General features: G+C 40.1%; 2 protein-coding genes across 3 annotated transcripts in view; one reads left to right on the top strand and one right to left on the bottom strand.

Annotated features, from left to right (window-relative positions):
- Positions 1-26891, bottom strand: part of LOC122564766 (uncharacterized) — a 70085-nt gene that overhangs the window by 1349 nt on the left and 41845 nt on the right. Inside the window, exon 8 of one of the 2 annotated variants that reach the window (XM_043719955.2) lies at positions 5656-5774. In XM_043719955.2, the coding sequence (XP_043575890.2) occupies positions 5656-5774 (119 nt within the window). The other variant, XM_043719959.2, reaches the window with a different exon arrangement.
- Positions 8869-25392, top strand: LOC148146124 (kelch-like protein 13). Its single transcript, XM_087998501.1, has 4 exons — positions 8869-9912; positions 13236-13488; positions 21464-21624; positions 23095-25392. The coding sequence occupies exons 1-4, from the start codon at positions 8869-8871 to the stop codon at positions 23458-23460; spliced, it is 1824 nt and encodes a 607-aa protein (XP_087854627.1). The 3' UTR covers positions 23461-25392.

Genomic DNA, 26891 nt, shown 5'->3' on the forward strand with positions numbered 1-26891 from the left:
TTTGCCTAGTTGATTTTAACCTTATTGTGAATCCTCCTTCAAGGATGCCTACCTTGAAGAAGGAATCTCCCCATCATACCTTGAAGAAGTTCTCCTCTCTCTACAAGAATCTCAGTGAGTCACTCTCTCTCACTACAACTCCCCCAGGTCATCTCCTCTGCCCTGAAGCTCTTCAACCATGTCCTAAAACTGAATCGCTACCACAGCCACATTTGCTTCATCTACCGCCTCAGAACACTTCAACCCCAGGGCATCAATAACCAGTTTCCTCATTTCCGCTCACCCCCACCTTACCCTCGTTCCAACCTTCCAGCTCTGCACTGTCCTCATGACCTGTCCTACCTGCCGATCACTCTCCCCTCTGACCTATCACCTCCACCCCCCCCCCCCCCCCCCCCCCAATTATCTCTCCACGCTGGAGGCTCCCTGCCTTTCTTCCTGATGAAGGGTTTTTGCCCGAAACTAGGAGAAAGTGAGGACTGCAGATGGTGGAGTACCTGAGTTGAAAAATGTGGTGCTGGAAAAACACAGCAGGCAGGAAGCCTGAAGAAGGGCTTATGCCCGAAACGTCGATTCTCCTGCTCCTCAGATGCTGCCTGGCCTGCTGTGTTTTTCCAGCACCACTCTGATCTAAACTCTGGTTTCCAGCATCTGCAGTCCTCACTTTTGCCTATGCTTACTCAATGTCCTTGGGGATGGAGGTGGAGATGGACCCGGTATCTCTTCCTGACTTTGTTAATTCACTTTCATTAGACATACACACACACACACAAAAGGTTTTTCAGTATCCTCACGAGAATGTTCTTTCTTGTACAAAAAGTAAGGTGGGTGTTGGAAAATCGCCGAGTTGACGTAAGCTCGTTGTGGAGCACATTCCCTTGGACTCTCTTATGAGTAAGGTGCACCTTAAAACTGAGAATTTCTATATAAGACATGGTGGCCCTTTTTGGACTACCTCGGTAGATTTGTCCACCATACTAATAAGAGCCTTTATATAGACATAGCAATTTGATATAATGAATCTGGTATCCATACAGGAGGAACTATGAACATATTCATATGTATAAACTTGCGCACTCAATGACGAAGAGCTAATTGCTTTGTTTTGCTGAGCTGTGCTATTGTTATTAAGATTTTCCTTTTTTAGATAAAAAAGTAACAATAATAACTAAGCTATGTAATCAGTGGGTTTGTTTTTTTAACATTGGCTTGAATTGGTTTTGTATTTGTTGTAATATTCAAAAGAAAACATTCCTTTTTTTGAATAAAATGTTTAATAAAACATTTAATAAAAATGTTTTTAAAACAGAGAGGAAGCAGCCATTTGGGCCATCATATCCACATCAACCCAACCTCTACTCCAGTATTCCCCATGGCTAATCCAACTACTTATAAATGCCAGGACACTATGACATGGCCAATCCACCTAACCTGCACATCTTTAGAGGAAACCCACACAGGTGTGGAGAATGTGCAACCTCCCCACAGTCGTCCATGGCTGGACTCAAATCCAGTCCCTGGCACTGAGGCAGCAGTGCTAACCATTAAGCCATTGTGCCACCCAATGCAGGAATCTGAAGTAGGACTTGGACATCTGCAGTAGAATCCTATTACTAAATATAAATACACCAGAATTAGCTGTGTTGTCAGTACTAATTTGCAAAAGAATAAAATATGAGAGAGAACAATACTTTCATAGAAGTGTTTGGGTCTAGAATGCAGTGCTTGGAACAGAGAATATTACAGCATATCTGTGCCAATCATGATGCCATTCCAAATTAATCCCATATGGTCTATATTCCCATTATTCCCTGCGTGTTCACGTGCTTCTTAAACATTGCTATTGTTTCTACCACCTCCACTATCAAGTCACTCCTTGGTCTCTGACATTCTTGCAATAACAATTCCAAATTTACACCAGGTGAAGTCCACCACGTTTATTTGGAAGTACTAGCTTTCGGAGCGCTGCTCCTTTGTCAGGTAGCTGTGGAGCAGGATTAGAATTAAGACAGAATTTAGAGCAAAAGATCACAGTATCACGCAACTGATAATGATATATTGAACAAATCTTGATTGCTGTTAAGATTTGTTCTTTCGTCTTTTAGAGTGATTGCAGGTTTCGGTTCATTCATACATAAATCCCAGAACTACTTTCAAGTCAAATTCTTGAGATAACTTAGGTTTTATTAAAAAAGGGCGACATCTCAGCAGAGCAGTAGATGTGATCTATATGGACTTCAGTAAGCATTCAACAAGGTTCCCCAAGGGAGACTGATTAGCAAGGTTAGATCTCATGGAATACAGGGCGAACTGGCCATTTGGATACAGAACTGGCTCAAAGGGAGAAGACAGAGGGTGGTGATGGAGGGTTGTTTTTCAGACTGGAGGCCTGTGACGAGTGGAGTGCCACAAGGATTGGTGCTGGGCCCTCTACTTTTTGTCATTGACATAAATGATTTGGATATGAGCATAACTTACAGTTAGTAAGTTTGCAGCTGACACCAAAATTGGAGGTGTAGTGGACAGCGAAGAGGGTTACCTCAGATTACAACAGGATCTGGACCAGATGAGCCAATGGGCTGCGAAGTGGCAGATGGAGTTTAATTCAGATAAATGCGAGATGCTGCATTTTGGGAAAGCAAATCTTAGCAGGACTTATACACTTAATGGAAAGGTCCTAGGGAGTGTTGCTGAACAAAGAGACCTTGGAGTGCAGGTTCATAGCTCCTTGAAAGTGGAATCACAGGTAGATCGGATAGTGAAGGCGGCATTTGGTATGCTTTCCTTTATTGGTCAGTATTGAGTACAGGAGTTGGGAAGTCATGTTGCGGCTGTACAGGACATTGGTTAGGCCACTGTTGGAATATTGCGTGCAATTCTGGTCTCCTTCCTATCGGAAAGATGTTGTAAAAGGGTTTACAAGGATGTTGCCAGGGTTGGAGGATCTGAGCTTCAGGGAGAGGCTGAACAGGCTGGGGCTGTTTTCCCTGGAACGTCGGAGGCTGAGGGGTGACCTGAAAGAGGTTTACAAAATTAAGAGGGGCATGGATAGGATAAATAGGCAAAGTCTTTTCCCTGGGGTCGGGGAGTCCAGAACTAGAGGGCATAGATTTTGGCTGAGAGGGGAAAGATATAAAAGAGACCTAAGGAGTTACTTTTTCACGCAGAGGGTGGTACGTGTATGGAATGAGCTGCCATAGGATGTGGTGGAGGTTGGTACAATTGCAACATTTAAGAGGCATTTGGATGGGTATATGAATAGGAAGGGTTTGGAGGGATATGTGCCGTGTGCTGGCAGGTGGGACTAGATTGGATTGGGATGTCTGGTCGGCATTGATGGGTTGGACCGAAGGGTCTGTTTCCATGCTGTACATCTCTATGACTCTAGACAATGTGTTAAAAATGTGAGGTTAGAGTCTGCCTGTATCCCAATCTTGAGTCAGATTGGTTCTATTTCCAAAGTAGACTTTATAAAATGTTACACTGATTGATGACTGCTTGCAGATTGTGCGCGTTTTGAACAAAATAGAACGTATCTGCAATTACAATTCATAGACTTAAGTATTGGTGCGTGCACGTGAGGGAGAGAATGAGAGCGAGCGCATTTGTGTTTGATAATCTAGAACCGTAACCATGAAGATAGCCTCAACCGGGACCTTGGGTTCATGTCACACTACAGGTGACTCCACTACACTAAATACACACACACACAAACCCTCCCATACACATGCATACTTACACACACCCATCATCTCACAGGCTTATATTCCATCACATTCACACAAACACACACTCTCCTCCTCACATGCATGCACGCACACATACACAAGTCTATGGGGTGAATTTGAATTTGCAGAATTGAAATTGCAAATACATTCTATTCTGTTCAAAATGCGCACAACATGCAGGCAAGCAATCAATCTATGTAAAATTTTATAAATGCCTACTTTGGAAATAGAACCAGTCTGACTTAAGATTGGGATACAGATGGACTCTAGCCTCACACCTTTAATGCATTGTCTGAGCTGAGATGTCACTTTTTAAAAATAAAACCTTAAGTTACCCCAATAATGTGACTTAAAGGTAGTTCTGGGATTTACATATGAATGAACTAAAACCTGCAACCCATTCTAAAAGACGAAAGACTTAACAGCAACCTAGATTTGTTCAAACATCGTATCAGTTGCATGACAATGACCTTTTGCTATAAATGCTGTGTTTTATGATCCTGCTCTATGCTACCTGATGAAGGAGCAGCACTCCGAAAGCTAGTACTTCCAAATAAAACTGTTCGATTGTAACCTGGTACTGTGTGATTTTTAACTTTATCCACCTTAATCCAACACTGGCATCTCCACAACATGAATCCCAAGTTTGTCTAACCTCTCCTTACAGGCAACATCTGGTGTAACTCCTTGGCACCCTCTCAAAGTCTTCCAAAGACTTCCTGTAATGTCTGACCAGATTGCACAAAATGTGGCATTACTGAATCTTTATACAGCTGCAACATGACTTGTCAACTTTTATACTCATTTGCCCGACCAGTCTGTATGCCTTCTTTATGTCCTAATCCACTTGTGTTGTCACTTTCATGGAGTTATGAATTTGTACTCCAAGATCACTCTGTGTATCAATGCTCCTGAGGGTTCTGTAATTGACTGTATACTTTTGCATTTGAGCATCCAAAATACATCACATCACATGTCCATCTTAAACTCCATGTGCCATTTCTCCACCTACCTTTCTAACTGATCTATATACTTTGACAACCTTCCTCACTATCCATAACTCCACTAATTTTCATGATGTTTGTGAAATTAGTTATACTAGTTACATTTTCATCCATATATATTACAAACAAAAGGTCCCAGCACTGATTCTTGTGGAATACCTAGACACAGACCTCCAGTCAGAAAAATATTCTTCTGCAGCTAGCCTCTGTCTTCTGTGACTAAACCAATTTTGTATTGAGCTTATCAAATCATCATGGCTGCCATGTAACAAACACCTGGATGAGCCCATGAGTAACTTTGTCAAATGCTTTAATAAAATCCATGAAGACTTCCTCTATTGTCCTACCATCATCACTTCGTCAAAGTACTCGAATTTGTGAGATAAGATTTTCCCTGCACAAAGTCATGCTGACTACACTAGTAAATTCATTCCTTTCCAAATGTGAGTAAATCGTGTTCCTATGAATCTTCTCACCGGCCTATAATTTCCTGGATTATCCTGGTTGCTGTTCTTAAGCAAAGGAACAACACTGACTATTCTTCAGTCTTCTCCAGAGGATACAAAGATCTCTGTCAAGGACCCAGCATATTCCTCCCTTGACTCCCTCATTATCCTGGAATCGATCCCATCAGGTCCTAGGGACTTACCTATCTTAATATTTTTCAAGAAACCCAACACCACCGAATAAAAACTAAGAACACTGCAGCTGCTGCAATCACAGACAAAAATAGAAATTGCTGGAAAAGCTTAGCAGGTCTTGAAGCATTTGTGGAGAGAAATCACAATTAATCTTTTTGGGTCAAATGATCCTCAGAACTTCCTCCACGTAGGTGTACATTTCCCTTTGATATATGACATTAATTTGGGAAGACATTTTTTAAAATCTTTATGAAATATGATGAAATTGAAAAGTGTTGGTACCTGAAAATCCCATGCTTGACTTGAAGAGCCTAAGCCACATCCTGTCGGATCAGAACAATGTATGTACTCCGAGTAAATATCAAAACACTTCTTTGTCCCAGTTGAATTGTAAAACATCCCTATTAAAGGTAGAGTTTAAAAGTTGGAAAAAATGTATACCAATATATATTTCATTCACTCAATCATCTCTTCAACTGACAATTGACACCTCCGTCCATTTGGAAATTGCCAGCATCTTGACAGTTAAAGCTAATAACGTGGTGCCAATATTTTAAAAAGGTGGTAAGAAAAACCCAGGGAACTGTAGACTAGTAAACCTGATATCACTGGTACACAAGTTGGAGGGGAATCTGAGGAAGAGGATTTGGAATAGCCAGATGGGTTTGTTCATGGGAAATCATATCTCACAAATGTAATTTTTTGAAAAAACTGACAAAGAGGATGGAATGAAGGCAGAAGGACTTTGTCTATATGGGCTTCAGACAGGAATCTGACAAGGTTCCGCACGGTAAACTGGTTAACAAGGTAATGTCACATGGAATACTGGGAGAACTAGCCATTTGGATACAAAATTGGCTCAGTGGATGGTTGCTTCTCAGATTGGAGATTTGTGACCAGCGACGTGCTGCAAGGATCAGTGCTGGGTTCACTGCTTTTTGTCATTTATATAAATTATTTGGATGTGAATATAGGAGGTATGATTAGTAAATTTATAGGTGACACCAAAATTGGTGCTGTAGTGGACAGTGAAGGAGGTTACTTCATAGTACAATGGGACCTTAATCAGATGGACCGAGTAGCAGCAGATGGGAGTTGAATCTAGATAAATGTGAGGTGCAAAACAAGACAGGATTGATACATTCAATGGTAAGGTCCGGGGAAGTGTTGCAAGACAAAGAGGCATTGGAGTTCCTTGAAAGTGGAGTCGTGGTGGACAGGGTAGTGAAAGTGGTGTTTAGTATGCTTGCCTTTTTCTCAGTGCATTGACCAATAAAGAGTTGGAAGGTTATGTTGAGGCTATACAGGACATTAGTAAGCCACTTTTAAAATAACTGCATTCAATTCTGATCTCCCTGCTATAGGAAAGATTTTGTTAAACTCAAAAGAGTTCAGAAAAGATTTGCAAGGATGGTGCTAGTGTTGGAGGGTTTGAGCTACAGAGAAATTTTGAATAGGCCGAGGCTATTTTCCCTGGAGCACTAGAGGCTGAAGTGACCTTATAGACGTTTATAACATCATGAGGGACACGGACAGGGTGAATAGTCAAGACCTTCTACCCAGGTACAGGCATTCAAAACTGGAAGGCATAGGTTTATGGAGAGAGGGCAAAGATTTTGAAAGGACCTAAGGGGCAACAATGATGAGGGATGCAAACTTGCTTTCTTCAGGTTTCAGGTATTTTTTTAAAAACTGCAGAGAAAAGGGTACCAGAGGTGCCAGCTATATAGTTCACACCCATAAGCAGTTTAGCTAGATGGGAACCATTTACATACTTGGCAAGCAGAAGACCTTTGTCACTGATAACTTGTCACTATTCCAGAGACCCATCAGCTAGTTGAATCGCACTTTGCACGTACTCCCTGGTGCCAGTTTATCTGCAACTCAGCTTTTTCCACCGGTTGAATAAACTGTAAATAAGCCTTGGTAGCTTTTAAGAAATATCAACGATTCCTTCCACAATCCTTCATTTTTCCCATTTCAGTCCATAATCAAACAGAGAAAAGTAAAAAGATACGGCTTTACATTATACAGAAGATTAATTACTGAAATGCGACTGCATTCTCAGTTTAGCAGTATATTTCTCAATATGTTTGCACAATACAATTCAAATAAATGGTAACTTTGCAAAGACGACTCCAAAATCAGTGGACAGGTAAGTTTTGGCATAGGGAAAAGCTTCAAAAGCTGCAGTAAGGCTGTTATTGAAGTTTATTTTCAATATAAACAATGATTTCAAAGCCTCTGCAATAGTTCAGATTTTGGTTTTTATTCTTTACTGCAAGCCCAATATCAATAAATAAGAAAAATGCCGAAAATTGTCTCTCACCTATTTGCACTAATAATTTGCTTTTAAAAAAACACAAAGAAAGGCTGACAAATCTAACAGATCTGTAAACTAGGGCAGTTCATAATTCAACTAGAGATGAAATCCAGTTCTTGTCTGGCAGTACTTCAACTGACAAATGTTACTTTATAACAAGTAGCAAGCATTCTTTTATTTTATTTGCAAAAACATTAAACAGGTATTTTAACATTCAGAAATAACCTACGGAACGTTGAATGCAAACTGTGTTAGTCATACAACATACCTGAACACAGTATTTAATTTGTAGAGTTAAACATTTAGACATGCCCAGGCAAGTACACTGACATTGTTATAACTGAACAACAAAACATGATTGAAACTAAGCAGCAAATCAGAAAGCGTCCCATTCTGGTCACAAGGCTAAAAATGTCAGTATGACAAAGTAAACAACGAACCTGGGCATTTAGTGCTACAACACAGGACAACTGGCTGCTGACAACAATCAAGAGACAGAACTGCGTTCTATATAATGGGACACTTTCAACACCTTTACTAGTTGAACATCTCCATAACTACAGATCAATGAAGCAGGAGGGAAACACAATATAGGCAACAAAGGATTCCTGAAGAAGGGCTTATGCCCAAAATGTCGATTCTCCTGCTCCTTTGATGCTGCCTGACCTGCTGTGCTTTTCCAGCAACACATTTTTACACTCTGATCTCCAGCATCTGCAGTCCTCACTTTCTCCTAACAAAGGATACCTACCCAGGATTACAGAATACCGTGAACTAGTGGCAGATTGTGAGTTAAGCAGCATAACTATATTATAGTTGAACATATACTTTAGTGTTCAAAGTATCAAAACTAAACTGTAAATAATTAAACATTTATCTTTGAAAGATTTCACGGTGACTTAATACCCACTGCATATTGTTTGCGACTTATACTTCACAACTAGTAATCATGTAATCTCTGCAGTCTGTCCAGATCATCTTCGCTATGAGTATAGTGGCCCCAATTGATGTCTTGATTTTAAGGTTGTGGAATTTTTAAAGGATCATTATGCCATAGCATGATTAAGGTGTCTGTATTCTACCTAAACTGGAGTTTCTTATAACAAAGGAAACAACTGAAAGCAGATTAGAAACCAGGACACTAAAGAAGATTTTTTTTTCTATGTAGAAAAATGTCTACTAGTTTTGAAGACAGTGTGGAGCACCAACAACTTATTTCAGAGGCCTATCCTTCCAGATTACTTGAGGGGCTTCTCAATTTACGGATACAGAATATTCTGTGCGACATTATGCTGGAGGCTGAAGGAGTTACCTTTTCTGCACACAAAGTCATTCTTGCATCTGCGAGTAGTTATTGCAAATTAATATTACAGAGCCAAAATACTAAATGCATTAGGTTGAATGTCACTGCAAAAGGACTCAAGCACTTGTTGGATTTCATTTATTCAAACAGATTAGACCTTACTATAGATAACATTGAAGATGTATTAAAAGCAGCAGAGAATTTGCTGGTTCAAGATGCAATCACATTATGCTTTCGATTCCTTGAAGAAAATCTCAACCACAGAAGCTGCTTAGATATCTTCAAAATTACTCAAAAATTTGGGCCAGAGGAGTTAAGACAAAAAGCATTTTTGTATCCGAGTCAACATTATAAACATATACTAGAAAATCCTTGTCATCTGGTACAACTAGACAAAGCAACTCTGTGCAGAATTCTGGAGAACAATGATATGCAAGAATACAGTGAACTTGAACTATTTAATTGCGCAACCTCGTGGCTGCATCACGATAAGAACAGACTGAAAGATGCAGCTCATGTTCTGAAAAGAATTCGATTCTGCCTCATTTCAGCTTTGGATTTACAGGAATATATTCAAGAAATCTCAATTATGAAAACTGATTCCCAGTGCAATAAATACCTTGAGGATGCACTTAGTTACCATTCACAGTTACACGCTCAGCCTATATTGCGATCTGAGCATGCACAGATTCGGTCAAACTCTGCTAACATGTTGATCCTTGGAGGTCGGACAACAAATAACTACGTTTGCAGAGACATGTGGGTTGCTGATGAGTCTGGCAGTTGTTGGAGAAAACTGGGGGAAATGCCTATTCCATTGTACAATCACGGGATAGTGGTTGTGAATAATTTTGTATTTGTTTTAGGTGGGCAAAACAGACTCGATGCCACTGGAAATCAACCATCAAATGAGGTACACTCACATTGACTTTTTAAAAAGTGCTTCATATATTTGAAAGGGTTATTTCTCAGTCTGCTTGCATTTTAGTCCGATATGTTCCCAACGTTTAACCACCTGGTGTGGATGTGGCACTGACAGAAAGTACTTCCTTGTGGATTTGGCTTAATGACCAGCCAGATGTTGATAGTGTGCACTATGTGTTAGGCCTGGCTGCAGAAGATGTCCAACGGGAGACTTGAGGTTTTCCATGATGTTGAGCAGAACTAGAATTTATAGCGAACATAAATAGTTTTTTTAAAAAAGGAAATCGGAAAGATGTTGTGAAACTTAAAGGGTTCAGAAAAGATTTACAATGTTGCCAGGGTTGGAGGATTTGAGCTATAGGGAGAGGCTGAACAGGCTGGGGCTGTTTTCCCTGGAGTGTCAGAGGTTGAGGGGTGACCTTATGGAAGTTTACAAAATCATGAGGGGCATGGATAGGATAAATAGACAAAGTCTTTTCCTTGGGGTGGGAGAGTCCAGAACGACAGGGCATAGATTTAGGCTGAGAGGGGAAAGATATAAAAGAGACCTAAGGGGCAACTTTTTCACACAGAGGGTGGTAAGTGTATGAAATGAGCTACCTGAGGAAGTGGTGGAGGCTGGTACAATTGCAACATTTAAAAAGCATTTGGATGGGTATATGAATAGGAAGGGTTTGGAGGGATATGTGCCAGGTGCTGGCAAGTGCGACTAGATTGGGTTGGGATTTCTGATCGGCATGGACAGATTGGACCGAAGGGTCTGTTTCCATGCTGTACATCTCTATGATTCTATGACTTTATCTAAGATTTCATTAGTTGCATTCCTGCATAACGGGGCATTTTTGGTAGACTGTTTTTGGATCAATGACACAAGTATCTGCTATGGGTTGATTATGAGAAGCATATTTTCAGGAAGCTTTCCACTATGGCTTGTGGTATAACTGGAAACAGTCCGACTTATGAGAAGAATCAGATTGCCAGAAGTTGTGTCCTAAAGTCAGTGCTTCTGAGCTTTACATTGATCAGATTCCCTACAGTGTGAAAACAGGCCCTTCGGCCCAACAAGTCCACATCAACCCTCCGAAGAGTAACCCACCCCCCATTTTCCTCTGACTAATGCACCTAACACTATGGGCAATTTAGCATGGCCAATTCCCCTGACCGGCACATCTTTGGACTGTGGGAGGAAACCAGAGCACCCGGAGGAAACCCACGCAGACACGGGGAGAATGTGCCACCTCCACACAGACAGCTGCCCAAGGTTGGAATTGAACCTGGGTCCCTGGTGCTGAGAGGCAGCAGTGCTAACCACTGAGCCACCATGCTGCCCGTAACTTGACAGTATAAGTTGTGTACTTGTTAGGTAGATGCTGGTATAATTACATTTAAAAGACATCTGGATGGGTACATAAATAAGAAGGGTTTAGAGGGATATGGGCCAAGTGAGAGCAAAGGGGACTAGATTAATTTAGGATATCTTGTCAGCATGGAAGAATTGGACTGAAGGGTCTGTTTCCGGGCTGTACATTTCCATGACTCTAATTGACCCGAATCTGAACTGGATTCATCGTATAAATACTGTGACTACACGAGCATGTCAGAGGTTAAGAATTCTGCAGTGGCAAACTCATCTCCTGACTGTCCAAAGCCTGTGCGTTATCTACAAGGTACAAATCTGGAATGTAATAGCACTCTCCCCACAAGTCTAGATTAGTGCAGCTCCAATAACATTCAAGAAACTTGACACCATCCAGGACAAAGCAACCCACATGACTGGTATCACATTTATAAACATCTATTCCTTCCACAACTGATATTCAGTGGCAGTCTGTAACGTTTATAAGATGCACGACAGAAATTCACCGAAGGCCCTTAGATGGCATCTTTGAAACTAATGTCCATTTCCAGCTAGAAGGATGAGAGTAGCAGATTTGTGGCATCAGCATCACCTGCAACTTCACCTCCAAGCCACTCACCATCCTGACTTGGAAATGTATTGCTGTTCTGTTGGTCCAAATGAGTTTAAATCCTAGAACTCTCATTGGGTCTACCTGCACAAGGACTGCAGCAGTTCAAAAAGGCAGCTCTTCACACTTCAAGAGTTATCAGAGATGAAAATAAATGCTGACCCAGCTAGCAATGCCCACTTGCCATGATTGAGAAAAAAAAGAAGCTAAATTTAGACTTACCTAGTGTTGCTCAGGCAGAAAAAGCCTTGAAAAAGAATTATGTAATTATGGCAAATTGAGTTAACACAGTGTGATGAATGTATGTATGTGCTCTATTCAGTTAGGAGTCTGCATTACACATGGAGTGTTACCTTATTCCAGATGTTTCAGATTAAAGTCAAAGAGGTACGGCTTCACTAGAAACAACATAGTCAGAGAATGTTTCATTTGTTGGCAACAGTAATGTGCAAACAGAATCCAGAATCAAAATTTCTCAACAAACGCAATGCTAACTTAAATTTTCATTATAAAAAAATTCAATGTTTCTAGACGTGAAGTGTAATATTTTGGAAAAACTATTTTAATGCATTTAAAATTGGTCTATTGTTAACTACTAATCAATAAACCTAAGATTCTGTTAAGCACCCTGACTGCTGCACAGGCCTAATGTAGCAAAGACCATGAGACATGGGATCACTGCAAAAATTCTTTGAAGAAGCTTTGTTGATGGCACTTGATGACAGACTATCGAACAGGTCCTCTACTAGCCCTGTCGCAATAGTGAAACGATGTATGACACACGAATAACTAAGATTGTTGGGCATTGAAACATCGACCAAAGGGTGATTCTTAGTCAGTACTGATTCAGTTGATCTTAGCCAGGAGAGGACTTCAATGATTACAACTGACGAGAATAATCCAAGTTAGGGAGAGGAAAAAACAAACAAAAGAAAATAATTCTGCCAGGATTCACAATCCAGGTTGTCATCCAATAATCTGGAATGCAAAATGTTATGTGGTGTTACATGGCAAAATTACAATTAGGCACAGCTATGACATTCATTTAGGGTCTAAATTAGAGTGGTGATGGAAAAGCACAGCCAGTCAGGCAGCATCCGAGGATTTTCCTGCTCAGATGCTGCCTGACTGGCTGTGCTTTCCCAGCACCACTCTAACCTAGATTCTGATTTCCAGCATTTGTAGTCCTCACTTTTGCCAATTCCTTAACTATTAACACAGAGTTTTCTGAGTATCAGCCACACTTCATATAAACTGCGTCAGCATTTACTTCGGAAAAAAACAATTCCAATGTTAAAATATTTCTGCCAAGGTATTTGTTACATTGTTTCTTTTCTTTCTCCAGGTATTTCGGTTTGATCCAAGGAATAGCACATGGCTTCAGGTTGCTGGCATGCTGGAAAGCCGCACACGGTTTTACGTGGATGCAGTTTCAGACCACATTATTTCTGTTGCAGGCGGAACACTTTTAGGTCACCTCACAAATACAGTGGAAGAATACAAGCCTGAAGAGAATAAGTGGGAGCTTGTAGCTTCTTTTCCAGCAGCAGTGGCAGATCACACTGGAGCTGTACATAAAGGCATTCTATACATTTCAGGTCAGGCTAAAGGAAGAAGAAATAAAAAAAAACAGCTACATGCTACTTAGAACATGGTATTCCCAAGTTTCTTCTGCACTGTATACTCTGCTTGCAAGCAGGTCTTTGGTTTGTAGTAGTCTTTTCATTCTCTCTATCCTGTGCCTTCTGTCAATTTGCCAATAGCTTCTTTCAATTTTCATTCCATCCAATACTGGTATTTTCATTTCTCATTTAACTTCAAGTTTTTTCTCTGTAACATCCCTTACAAATCAGATTCCTACATGATCTGCCAAGACCCTCTGCCTTTTTCTAATTATGTTCAAAAATATATCTGTTCATTCACTCACTGTCCATAAAGCAAGGGATTTTTTTTTTACAGCAAGAGCATAACTGGATAAACAAATCAGAGATATGAGTCAAAATTTGCAACTGATCAGTATATCCACTAAGCATGTAAGAATACAAAAGCACATAACTAATTAACTACACTACAGAATGCTAGACATTAAAGATACAGAGGAATATTACCATTACAGTGCTGAAGCCAAATCTCACACACACTGATATTACCTGCACTAAGGCAGTTAGCTACGCCACTTCAGTCTAAGTATTCTCTTTAGCATAGGGTCTTCTCATCATTAATGCTGGCCTGCAGTTATCACCGGCTATCAGGTAAAGCATCACTCCTTTCGTACCCTTTCTAAAATAAAGATATCTCGAGTCAACTGCAATCACCTTCTGGCCTTTTTAAAGGCATGATTATATTTCCTTTATTAGTTGTCAGGGATGATCAAGTCCCTCAATGGTCTCTCCTTTTGCATATCCCATTAATGGCCTGACTTTGCAACTCTGCTCAGCTTGTGCATTCCAGTAAGGCAGATCCAGTCATACTATGAAATTGGGCCTGAACTGCAGGGTATATAGCTGTACTCTCCGAAGTACTTAATCATTTGTTACATTTTTTTGTCCAGAAAATCCCTTCAGTTATCCTCCAAAGCGGTTCAGAAAGTTGATCTCATTTTTTCTGTAAGGTTCATCATTCACATCCTTACAAAACAAGTAACTTGTTCAGTTGTTTATTCAAATTTTCAGTCAGCAAATCTCTTAGCAAATATGGTCTTCTCACTGCTATCCTTCTCACTTGTTCTATATGCAGATATTAGGCTTCCTAAACATTTTAATTCTTACATCTATTCTAGTTCTCTTCCTATGATTATTTCTTGGTTGATTGACAAACGAAGTGTTGCATATCTGCCAATGTTCACTTTCATTCCAAAGTTTGTGCCTGTTGTTCTAAATCTATATGAATAGAATTGTCATAATCCTTCTTTTGTGCTTGTTACTACTGCTTTGTTATTTACAAATTTAACTGATATCATTCAACGTACAATCTAACACCAGATTGTACAGGCACAAATTTTCCAATGCCAGGTATTCATTCATGCCATGTAACTAGGAGTTGCACTTCAAGACCCTGAGGAACTTCCGATTATAGCTTTTCCAAGGAAACTGTTCAAGAAATTGAAGATTCCAACAGCCAGTTCCCTTACCCTGAAAGTAATTATTTAAATCAGATAGCTCACAGTAATTCCAATTGAGGGTCACTTGACCTGAAACATTAGCTCCAATTTCTCTGCACAGATACTGCCAAACTTAGCTTTTTCAAAAATTTCATTACGTTGCCAATTGTAATATACTGTGCGACCTAAGATACGGTTTACAAGGGAAAGGATAGAAGGGAAAAGTAAAATGGGTATAACCTGCAGATGGTCAACCACTAGAAACAATGTTATTATTAGGAATATTTGCCAATTCACCAAAATTGAAAATACTAGCTTAGAACAAAAAAAAACTCATACAAATATAAAACACAATTCTTCCAACTGCAAAACATAGTTTGGTGTAGTTATTCAACTTTCATAATTTTGATTAGCCTTTAAAACAAACTGATCACTAGTTACCACACTGATGATTCAAAGCTGCTGTTTTATATCAGACACTAGTATTTTGTTATGTACATTAATGCGTACTCTAGCAACATATAAAATTGAAAACCTGCATCCTTTTATTTAAACCCCTTGGCTCTCTATTGCTGTAACCTCAACTAGCCCTGAAAGTTGATTTTAGCCTTGCACATACAGGTTTTCCTTTGCAGTATCATTGGCATCCTTCAGTTAGATTAGATTCCCTACAGTGTGTAAACAGGCCCTTCGGCCCAACCAGTCCACACCGACTCTCCGAAGAGTAATCCAACCAGACCCACTTCCCTCTGACTAATGCACCTAACACTATGGGCAATTTAGCATGGCCAATTCATCTGACCTGCACATCTTTGAACTGTTGTTGAATACTAATCTCTAAAATTTTTCAAGACGTAACACAAAACCTCTGAACAAATATTGGCCGCCAAGCCCTAATGACTGTATCAAACTTTGCCCAATAATGTTACTTTGAAGCACCTTGAAATATTTTTACTAAATTCAAATTGCAATTGTGCTGTTGCATGCAGTTAGTAGGGAAATATGTTCTTTGTTTTACATGCTGCGGTATTAATGCTTTGGTTTCTGTCATTTTTAAGGCTCTGCCCAGTGTTTATTTGTTTCTTCCTGGTTTTCTTTAGATTTAGTGATGTAATATGGCAGCAACTGGAGCACCATTGCTTTAGTTTTCTTAGGCATCCAATGTTGCTTCGCTTTTGAGTCCAGTAATCTGTTCTAACGCACAATTAAATTCACCTCTGGGTCTGTCACCTATTTTTAAATATCTCCCCCGACCATGGAGTCATAGAGATGTACAATATGGAAACAGACCCTTCGGTCCAACGCATCCGTGCCGACCAGATATCCCAACCCAATCTAGTCCCACCTGCTAGCACCCAGCCCATATCCCTCCAAACCCTTCCTATTCAAATACCCATCCAAATGCCTCTTAAATATTGCAATTGTACCAGCCTCCACCATTTCCTCTGGCAGCTCATTCCATACACATACCACCCTCTGTGAGAAAAAGTTGCCCCTTAGGCCTCTTTCCTATTCCCTGTAGTTCTGGCCTCCCCGGACCCAGGGAAAAGACTTTGTCTATTTATCCTATCCATGCCCCTCATAATTTTGTAAATCTCTCTAAGGTCACCCCTCAGCCTCCAATGCTCCAGAGAAAACAGCCAAAGCCTGTTCAGCCTCTCCCTATAACTCAAATCCTCCAACCCTAGCAACATCCTTGTCAATCTTTTCTGAACCCTTTCAAGTTTCACAACATCCTTGCGATAGCAAGGAGACCAGAATTGCACGCGATATTCCAACAGTGGCCTAACCAATGTCCTGTACAACCGCAACATGACCTCCCAACTCTTGTACTCAATACTCTGACCAATAAAGGAAAGCATACCAAACGCCTTCTTCACTGTCCTATACACTTTCAAGGAGCTATGAACCTGCACTCCAAGGTTTCTTTGTTCAGCAACACTCCCTAGAACTTTACCATTAAGTGCACAAATCCTGCTAAGATTTGCTTTCCCAAAATCAGCACCTCGCATTTATCTGAATTAAACTCCATCTGCCACCTCAGCCCATTGGACCATGTGATTAAATTCCCGTAGTAATCTGAGGTAATCTTCTTCACTCTCCACTATACCTCCAATTTTGGTGTCATCTGCAAACTTATAACTATACCTCTTATGCTCACATCCAAATCATTTACATAAATGACGAAAAGTAAAGGACGCAGCACCGATCCTTGTGGCACTCCACTGGTCACAGGCCTCCAGTCTGAAAAACAACCCTCCACCACTACCCTGTATCTTCTACCGCTGAGCCAGTTCTGTACCCAAATGGCTACTTCTCCCTGTATCCGTGAGATCGAACCTTGCTAACCAGTCTCCCATAGGGAACCTTGACGGACACCTTACTGAAGTACATATAGATCACATCTACCGCTCTGCCCTCATCAATCCTTTGTTACTTCTTCAAAAAACTCAATCAAGTTCGTGAGACATGATTTCCCATGCACAAAGCCATGTTGACTATCCCTAATCAGTCCTTGCCTTTCCAAATACATGTAGATCCCGTTCCTCAGGATTCCCTCCAACAACTTGCCCACCACCGACGTCAGGCTCACGGGTCTATAGTTCCCTGGCTTGTCCTTACCACCCTTCTTAAACAGTGGCACCACATTAGCCAACCTCCAGTCTTCCGGCACCTCACCTGTAACTATCGATGATACAAATATCTGAGCAAGAAGCCCAGCAATTACTTCTCTAGCTTCCCAGAGAGTTCTAGGGTACACTTTATCAGGTCCTGGGGATTTATCCACCTTTATACATTTCAAGACATCCAGCACTTCCTTCTCTGTAATACAGACATTTTTAAAGGTGTCACCATCTATTCCCCTACATTCTAGATCTTCCATTTTCTTTTCCACAGTAAATACTGATGTAAAATACTTGTTTAGTATCTCCCCCATTTTCTGTGGCTCCACAAAAAGGCCACCTTGTTGATCTGAGTCAAGGCAAAAGATGGAAAATTATAGGCCAATTAGCCTAACGTCGGTTGTTGGTAAAATTCTAGAATCTATCATTAAGGATGAGGTTTCTAAATTCTTGGAAGAGCAGGGTCGGATTAGAACAAGTCAACATGGATTTAGTAAGGGGAGGTCGTGCCTGACAAACCTGTTGGAGTTTTTTTGAAGAGGTGACAAGTAGGTTAGACCAGGGAAACCCAGTGGATGTTATCTACCTAGACTTCCAAAAGGCCTTTGATAAGGTGCCACACGGGAGGCTGCTGAGCAAGGTGAGGGTCCATGGTGTTCGAGGTGAGCTACTGGTATGGTTTGAGGATTGGCTGTCTGACAGAAGGCAGAGAGTTGGGATAAAAGGTTCTTTTTCGGAATGGCAGCCGGTGACAAGCGGTGTCCCGCAGGGTTCAGTGCTGGGGCCGCAGCTGTTCGCATTATATATTAATGATCTGGATGAAGGGACTGGGGGCATTCTAGCGAAGTTTGCCGATGATACAAAGTTAGGTGGACAGACAGGTAGTACTGAGGAAGTGGAGAGGCTGCAGAAGGATCTCGACTGTTTGGAACAGTGGTCCAGGAAATGGTTGATGGAATTCAATGTGAGCAAATGCGAGGTCTTGCACTTTGGAAAAAAGAATACAAGCATGGACTACTTTCTATACGGTGAGAAAATTCGTAAAGCCAAAGTACAGAGGGATCTGGGAGTGCTAGTCGAGGATTCTCTAAAGGTAAACATGCAGGTTGAGTCCGTGATTAAGAAAGCGAATGCAATGTTGTCAATTATCTCAAGAGGGTTGGAATATAAAAGCACTGTTGTGCTACTGAGACTTTATAAAGCTCTGGTTAGGCCCCATTTGGAGTACTGTGTCCAGTTTTGGTCCCCACACCTCAGGAAGGACATAATGGCACTGGAGCGTGTCCAGCGGAGATTCACACGGATGATCCCTGGAATGGTAGGTCTAACATATGAGGAATGGCTGAGGATCCTGGGATTGTATTCATTGGAGTTTAGAAGATTAAGGGGAGATCTAATAGAAACTTACAAGATAATACATGGCTTGGAGAGGGTGGACGCTAGGAAATTGTTTCCGTTAGGCGAGGAGACTAGGACCCGTGGACACAGCCTTAGAATTAGAGGGGGTAAATTCAGAACAGAAATGCGGAGACATTTCTTCAGCCAGAGAGTGGTGGGCCTGTGGAATTCATTGCCACAGAGTGCAGCGGAGACTGGGAAGCTAAATGTCTTCAAGGCAGAAATTGATAAATTCTTGATGTCACAAGGAATTAAGGGCTATGGGGAGAATGCGGGTAAGTGCAGTTGAAATGCCCATCAGCCATGATTGAATGGCGGAGTGGACTCGATGGGCCGAATGGCCTTACTTCTGCTCCTATGGTCATATCTTTGAGGGGCCCTATTCTCTCCCTAGTTACCCTTTTGTCCTTAATGTATGCCCAGGGAGATAAACTAGTAGGGTGGGGGGGCTATCTCCCTGGTCCCAGCACCCCCACCCTACTAGTTTAAGTCCTCTCGAGCATCTCTAGAAATCTACCTGCCAGTATTTGCTAGAACTGCTCAGGAGGATTTGAACTAGTGGGGGGGGGGGCGTCGAACCCACTGAGATGGTGAGGGAAGACATCAATCTCAGACTGGTACAGTTGAGAACAGAAGTGAGTCAAACAGTCAGGGCAGGCAGGGACAAGGTAGGACCAATACATTAAACTGCATTTATTTCAATGCATGGGGCCTAACAGGGAAGGCAGGTGAACTCAGTGCATGGTTAGGAACATGGGACTGGGATATCATAGCAATTACAGAAACATGGCCCAGGGATGGGCAGGACTGGCAGCTTAATGTTCCAGGATTCAAATGCTACATGAAGGATAGAAAGGGAGGCAAGAGAGGACGGGGAGTGGCGTTTTTTGATAAGGGTCGGAATTACAGCTGTACCGAGGGAGGAAATTCCTGGAAATACATCCAGGGAAGTTACTTGGGCGGAACTGAGAAATAAGAAAGGGACGATCACCTTATTGGGATTGTATTATAGACCCCTTAATAGTCAGAGGGAAATTGAGAAACAAACTTGTAAAGTGATCTCAGTAAGAATAATAGGGTGGTTATGGTAGGGGATTTTAACTTTCCAAACATCGACTGGGACTGCCATAGTGTTAAGGGACACCCTCTTTTTTCCTCATATTGCATTAAAGAGGTTTTTCCCATTTTTGAGTTTAGAAGACAACACAACACAGTTGTACTTTGAAATAATGTATTTTTGCTGCATATTCTAGCATTATGATGTGGTCTGTAATATCTTGCTTTCATGTTGCTATCCTCTTCACAGCTTTAAAAATATTCAACATAAATTCTGCCTCAGTCATCCTTCCAAACTTTAAAAGCAAGGTGACAAATTCCATGAAGAGAAACTACTTATAAATTAGGAGTAATTTTTTTTAATCCAAAATTCAAGCAGAATAAATAATAATTGCAAGTCTAGGGAAACCAAGCAAGCTGAACACAATTAGATAGAAAAACAAAAATAAAATTTAGTTCAAATGCACCTTTGGGTAACAATATCAAGTCAAAGATCAGGCTTTTGGAAGAGATCAGAAGAACTCAGTGGTCAATTTATTTTTCCACATTCTTTTTAATTGTGGGACCTATACCTTGACGTATTATAGTGCTGCTCATTATTGTTAAATTGATTACTGAGCAACTTTTCACATACATAAATTATTGGCACCTGCACACTACGATCTAGCTAGAGAACCCATATGGGAAACACTGCATTACTTTCAGTAAGATTTTAATTGGGGACAAAGCATCCCAATCACATTGAACATTCTTCAATTTCCAATGACAGAAGTAGGTAACAACTCACCAAACCTCTTTTTATGGATGATTGAGATGCTGGTGTTGGACAGGGGTGGACAAAGTTAAAAGCCACACACCACCAGGTTATAGTCCAAAAGGTTTATTTGGAAGCACAAAAATATGGAACACTTCACAAACGCAAATTTGTGAAGAATTCCATACTTTTGTGCTTCCAAATAAACCTGTTGGACTATAGCCTGGTGTTGTATCCTTTTACGGAACCTTCCAAATGTCTATCGCTAAAATTGAAAGGCAATAAATAAATGGGAACATTGCTATGGTGAGTTAGAACTATTCCTTCACCATCGCTGGATCAAAATCCTGGAACTCTCCTCCTAACAGTACTGTCAGTACACCTGCACAAGTTGTGCTGCAGCAGTTCAAGGAAGCAATCCACTAGCACATTCTCAAAAGTAAGCTTGGACTGTTCAATAAATGCTGGTCTAGTCAATGGTGGCATGAACCACAGAAAAAGAAATACCCCTTCTGTGTTGTAAGATTTTATTCTAATCACATTTAGATGATATTTGAAACTGTACATTCAAAAAACTGTATTCTGCAAGAAACTTACACAATTGCTATTTTATGTATTAACTACATTATTGTGACCATTAGGTGGATACACAGCAGGAAAAGTTGTAAAAAATCTGTACAGCTACCTCCCAAGATTGCAACGATGGATCGTTAACCAATCCATGTCATTTTCCCGTTGTGACCATGGCATGGCTACCATCGGAGATAAAATATTCTGTGTAGGCGGAAGGACTTTAAACTCTGTAAGTTTTAAAATCTTGTCATCACTTAAAATTCAAAGCATTTTTGTATATTAAAATAAGTTCAATAAGAATGAACTTTTCCAAGAGCGTTTACCAACATTTCAATCAAAATGAGATAAACATAAAGACTGCATTCTCAAGGCCTCTGGGATTTAATTACATCCTGCAGACCTGTTCATATTATTTTAAATAGTTAATATTTATTAAGATGAAAGCATTCATAAACTATATACCTATATGGATTGTGAGCAGTTTCTGATGCCATTATACTATCACTGCCACTAAGTGCTATATCGATCACGTTCAAATAATAGAAAATTATATAAGACATTAATTTTTAGATAACAGGTATCCAGAGATCACTAAATTGTAGCTTCAAGTAGTTGCTGTATAGCAACATCTAAATTGCTCACAAGTGCCTGATGAGATTAGCAATGAATTGAGTATAGTATGTTCATGTACAAGTTTAAAAAGAAATCAAAACTTTGCTTCTTTAGCAGGATACCAAACTGGCACATCAAAGACACTGTCCTCAAATTCATCGAAAACAGCTTAAGACAAAAGCTCAAGTAACTACAATCTGCTAAACTAACATCTCAAATATGTTACTGCCATTTAATGTTTGTTTTTATAACTCTCCTGAATACTCTTTCCCAATTGCATGCAACCTAGAACCTCCCTATAAAAGGACTTTGGCTACACAGAACTGTTTTAGCATGTAAAACAGGAATTACAAATATTTCAACTGAATCATAACACTGCTACATGTATCATAAAATGATGATAATGCTGTTAATCAACATCAAGCTGCTCAGCATCCTTAAACATCAAATTCACAGAACATTTGTTCACTATGCTCAGCCTGTAATAATTTAAGTTACCAAACTAGCAAATAGCCAGGTTTGGCAGAGTACGCAAACGCTGGGAATCACCATGGTTTTTCTACAATGCTTGTCTTTTGTGTTAGCTTAGCTAACTAAGGAAAATATGTGCAGAAATGAAGACAGAATATATTTTAACAGTGAATTGATATTAAATTACAAACATAATTACTAAACTCTTAAATTCTGGTGATGTGAACAGAAAATGATAATTTAGTGCTGTTACTTGCATGAAAGATTTAAAATTCAGAAATAAATTTTAATTCAAAAGGATTCTCTCCCACAACTAGACTCAAAGCCAGGTAACCAAGAAGGAAGCATGCAGAATAACTATTTGGCACGCTAATGCAAACTAGCCAAAAACATACATTGAAAAAAAAGGCAATGTTTTCAAATTATCTGAGCTTTAAAAAAAGCTTTTAAAAAAGATATAAAAAAAGTTCCTAATTTAAATTGTTTAATAAAGGTGTGTTGAAAACTCGTGCATTAAATTATATTGTGAAAAGGTTGTGACTAGTTAATTAGAAAGAAACAAATGTTGTAATGTTATTTTCTTGTAGCTTAACTGAAATGTGTTCATTTCTTCCAGTCAGATGAGTGGTTCCAGGTAAATGAAACAGAATATTACAGCCCTGCAGCTGACCAGTGGACCACACTCAAAGTATCAAGTTTTGACTGCAGTCAATTTAGCATCTCTGTGCATAGTTCCAAACTCTACATCACTGGTGGAGGATCTCTTCGTCAAATGACCAAAAAGGACAGTGTTTTCATCTATGATCCAGAAGCCAAGCGTTGGGGAAGAGCAGGTGCCTTACCTCTGCCATTGATGGACCATACTGCCTGCATGGTTAAACTTTCTGGGGAGGTTTTACACAAGTTAAAAAATGAGGAATGCGCACATCCACACCTTGGAACAAAAAAGAGTTCCACTCTCAATCTATACGTAACTGATTAATATATGAACGATACAAAAATCAAAAGTACATATGGTAAGGATTGTACATCCATAATCACATAAAGGAAAGTTAGTGGCTTGCCTTATATCTACGAATGCTTGTGCTCAAATAAAGATGAACGTATGTACAAGTAACTTTATAAAAATCAAATTCCTGGAACTCAAACTATGAATTAAAATATTTCCCTTGTTGAAAAATAAAATGATAGTCAAATCTCTTGTACCATTTGATATCAGCACATGACTACTACAGCATAAGGAAAGCTGACATGCATGAAGTTTTAAAGTGTACAATAAGTAACCATATACTGTATCCAGTGCAGAGTATTTTGTAATTGGACTACCATTACATCCAGCAATTGATCATAAGACAATACAAGTCATTATACGTTGTGCTCAAACAAGGAATGATAAGTTATGTTGAATCAAATAATTTACAAAATCTTGCATCTCTAACATCTTTCACTCTTAGTTTAAACGTTCATATTATGTTACTTTGAATTTGAGTTCTACTGTGGAGGGAAAAGAGAGTTTCTTCTTAATTCCCCAAGCTTAAAATTTTTGAGAAGGCTATTGTGTAATTTTGAACAGTTGAAATAGCATTTACAAGAAGTCATTGATTTGACGTAATGACCTGTGTTTTATGTGAGAGAGAGAGAGAGAGAGAGAGAGAGAGACAGACAGACATAGATAGGGGCTCAGAAGAGGTTCATTCACAGGAGACATCTAGATTCCCTACAGTGTGGAAACAGGCCCTTTGGCCCAACAAGTCCACATCGGCCCTCCAAAGATTAACCTACCCAGACCCATTTCCCCTGACTAACGAACCTAATACTATGGACAATTTTGCCAACCCACCTAACCTACACATCTTTTGGACTGTGGGAGATAACCTAGGCAGACATGGAGAGAATGTGCAAACTCCACACGGTCACCCGAAGCTGGAATTGAACCTGGATCCCTGGTGCTGTAAGGCAGCAGTGCCAACCACTGAGGCACCGTTCTACAATGATTATTAACTGCAGTCTCAGCTGGGGAGAAGTTCTCAGTAGTTCAGAAGTCAGTTAGAGAAAGCTCGAGAAGCAGAAGACTTTATGTGTTGGGGAAGAAAACATCGTACAAGGCGTTTGAAGACACAGGTTTAGGGAAGCCATCTATAATACTAAAGAGCTGCGATTTAAAGGTTTCAGGAAGAGACATTAACAAAAAAGAAACAAGTGGATGTGCGGCAATTTACCTAAAGGAAGCTGATTACAGCCATGTCAACTGATCAAGCAGCTTCAAGGTAGAGAAAGAGATGACTCTTCCCTAAGGTTTGAGTACCTGTAAGGTATTGCTGAGGCAAAAATGGATGAATTGCTCTTTATAATGTTTGTAATGAGATCATTCTAATAGTTCGTGTACAGTGTGCTTTTCTTTGTCTAATAAAGGTTTATGCTCTTTTGTTAAAAGTCTCTTGTGAATATATTCAATGACTAACCTCCATAGTAGACCATAACGTTTGTTTTTCATTTATCAAGCCAGATTTCACTCAGAAATTTGACCTGTCCAATATTACTATTAATGGGAACTTAACAGCAAAATGAATACATTATTAAATCCATAAAGAAAGCATGATCACTTTTTAAATGCTCTAAAATAAAGGTTTTGTTTTAAGTGTTTCAATGCCACAGATGATAATTGTTTGCCAAGTATATTACAGAGTTCAAAGAAATAAAGATTTTCACTTTCATCAATTCTGACTGGAAGAACTCAAGTATGAAATGAATTGATATCACAAGTCACACAACATCAAATAGTAGTCCAACAAGTTTATTTAAAATCACAATCACAAGGTACCACTATTTAAGAAAGGTGGTAAGGAACAGCTTGGGAACTGTAGACTGGTGAGCCTGATGTCGGTGGTGGGTAAGTTGTTGGACGAAATACTGAGGGACAGGATTTACATGTATTTGTAAAAGCAAGGACTGGCTTTGACTGTGGGAAATCATGTCTCACAAACTTGATTGAGATGTTTGAAGAAGTAACAAAGAAGATTGATGAAGGCAGAGCATTGGATGTGATTTATATGGACTTCAGTAAGGCGTTCGACAATATTCTTCATGGTAGACTGGTTAGCAAGGTTAGATTTCATGGAATACAGGGAGAACTAGCCATTTGGGTACATTCTGGCTCGAAGACAGAGGGTGGTGATGGAGAGTTGCCTTTCAAACTGGAGGCATGTGACCAGCGGAGTGCCACAAGGATCGGTGCTGGATGCACTGCTTTTCATCTTTTATATAAATGATTTGGATGTGAACACAGGAGGTACAGTTAGTAAGTTTGTAGATGACTCCAAAATTGGATGTGTAGTGGAGAGCAAAGAAGGTTACCTCAGAGTAAAATGGTATCTTGACCAGATGGGCCAATGGGCTGAGGAGTGGCAGATGTAATTGAAAATGTGAGGTGCTGCATTTTGGAAAGACAAATGAGGACAGGACTTATACATTTAATGGTAAGGTCCTAGTGAGTGTTGCTGAATAAAGAGACTTTTGGAGTGCAGATTCATAGTTCCTTGAAAGTAGAATCACACACAGGTAGGATTGAGAAGAAGGCATTTTATATGCATTCCTTTATTGGTCAGAGCATTGAGTATCGGAGTTTGGAGGTCATGTTGCAGCTGAACAGGATATTGGTTCAGCCACTTTTGGAACGTTGTGCACAATTCTGGTCTTGCTCCTACTGGAAGGATGTTGTGAAACTTCGAAGGATTCAGATAAGATTGACAAGAATGTTGCCAGGGTTGGAGAATTTGAGCTATAGGGAAAGGCTGAACAGGCTGGAGCTATTTTCTCTGGAACGTCGGAGGCTGTGGGGTGACCTTACAGAGGTTTATAAAGTCATGAGGGGTATGGTTAGGATACATAGACAAAGTCTTTTTCCTTGGTGGAGTAGGGGTGTCCAGAATTTGAAGGCATAGGTTTAGGGTGAGAGAGGAAAGATATTAAAAAAAAAGAGACCTAAGAAGCAACTTTTTCATGCAGAGGGTGTTGTGGTATGGAATGAGCTGCCAGAGAAAGTGGAGAAGGCTGGTACATTTCCAGCATTGAAATGGCATCTAGATAGGTATATGAGTAGGAAGGATTGAGAGGGATATGGGCCCAGTGCTGGCAAATGGGCTAGATTAAGTTAGGATATCTGGTCAGCATGGACGCGTTGGACCAAAGGATCTGTTTCTGTGCTGTTCATCTCTTATGACTCTATTTTAGAGCACTGTTCCTTCATCAGGTGAAGTCCATGAAATGAATTGAAACAGCGTTTGTCAATTTGGCCTCAGCAACGTTGAGTGTCAATAGAACCCATGATTTTTCCAGATTAAGTATAAAACACCTTAGAGCATCGAAAGTCATTTCAGCCATTGCGCCTGCATTGATGCATTAAGCACTAGTTTT

This window comes from Chiloscyllium plagiosum, unplaced genomic scaffold (assembly GCF_037043375.1).
Source record: "Chiloscyllium plagiosum isolate Xiang-an unplaced genomic scaffold, Cpla_swu_hap1 HiC_scaffold_21, whole genome shotgun sequence".
Lineage (NCBI taxonomy): Eukaryota > Metazoa > Chordata > Chondrichthyes > Orectolobiformes > Hemiscylliidae > Chiloscyllium > Chiloscyllium plagiosum.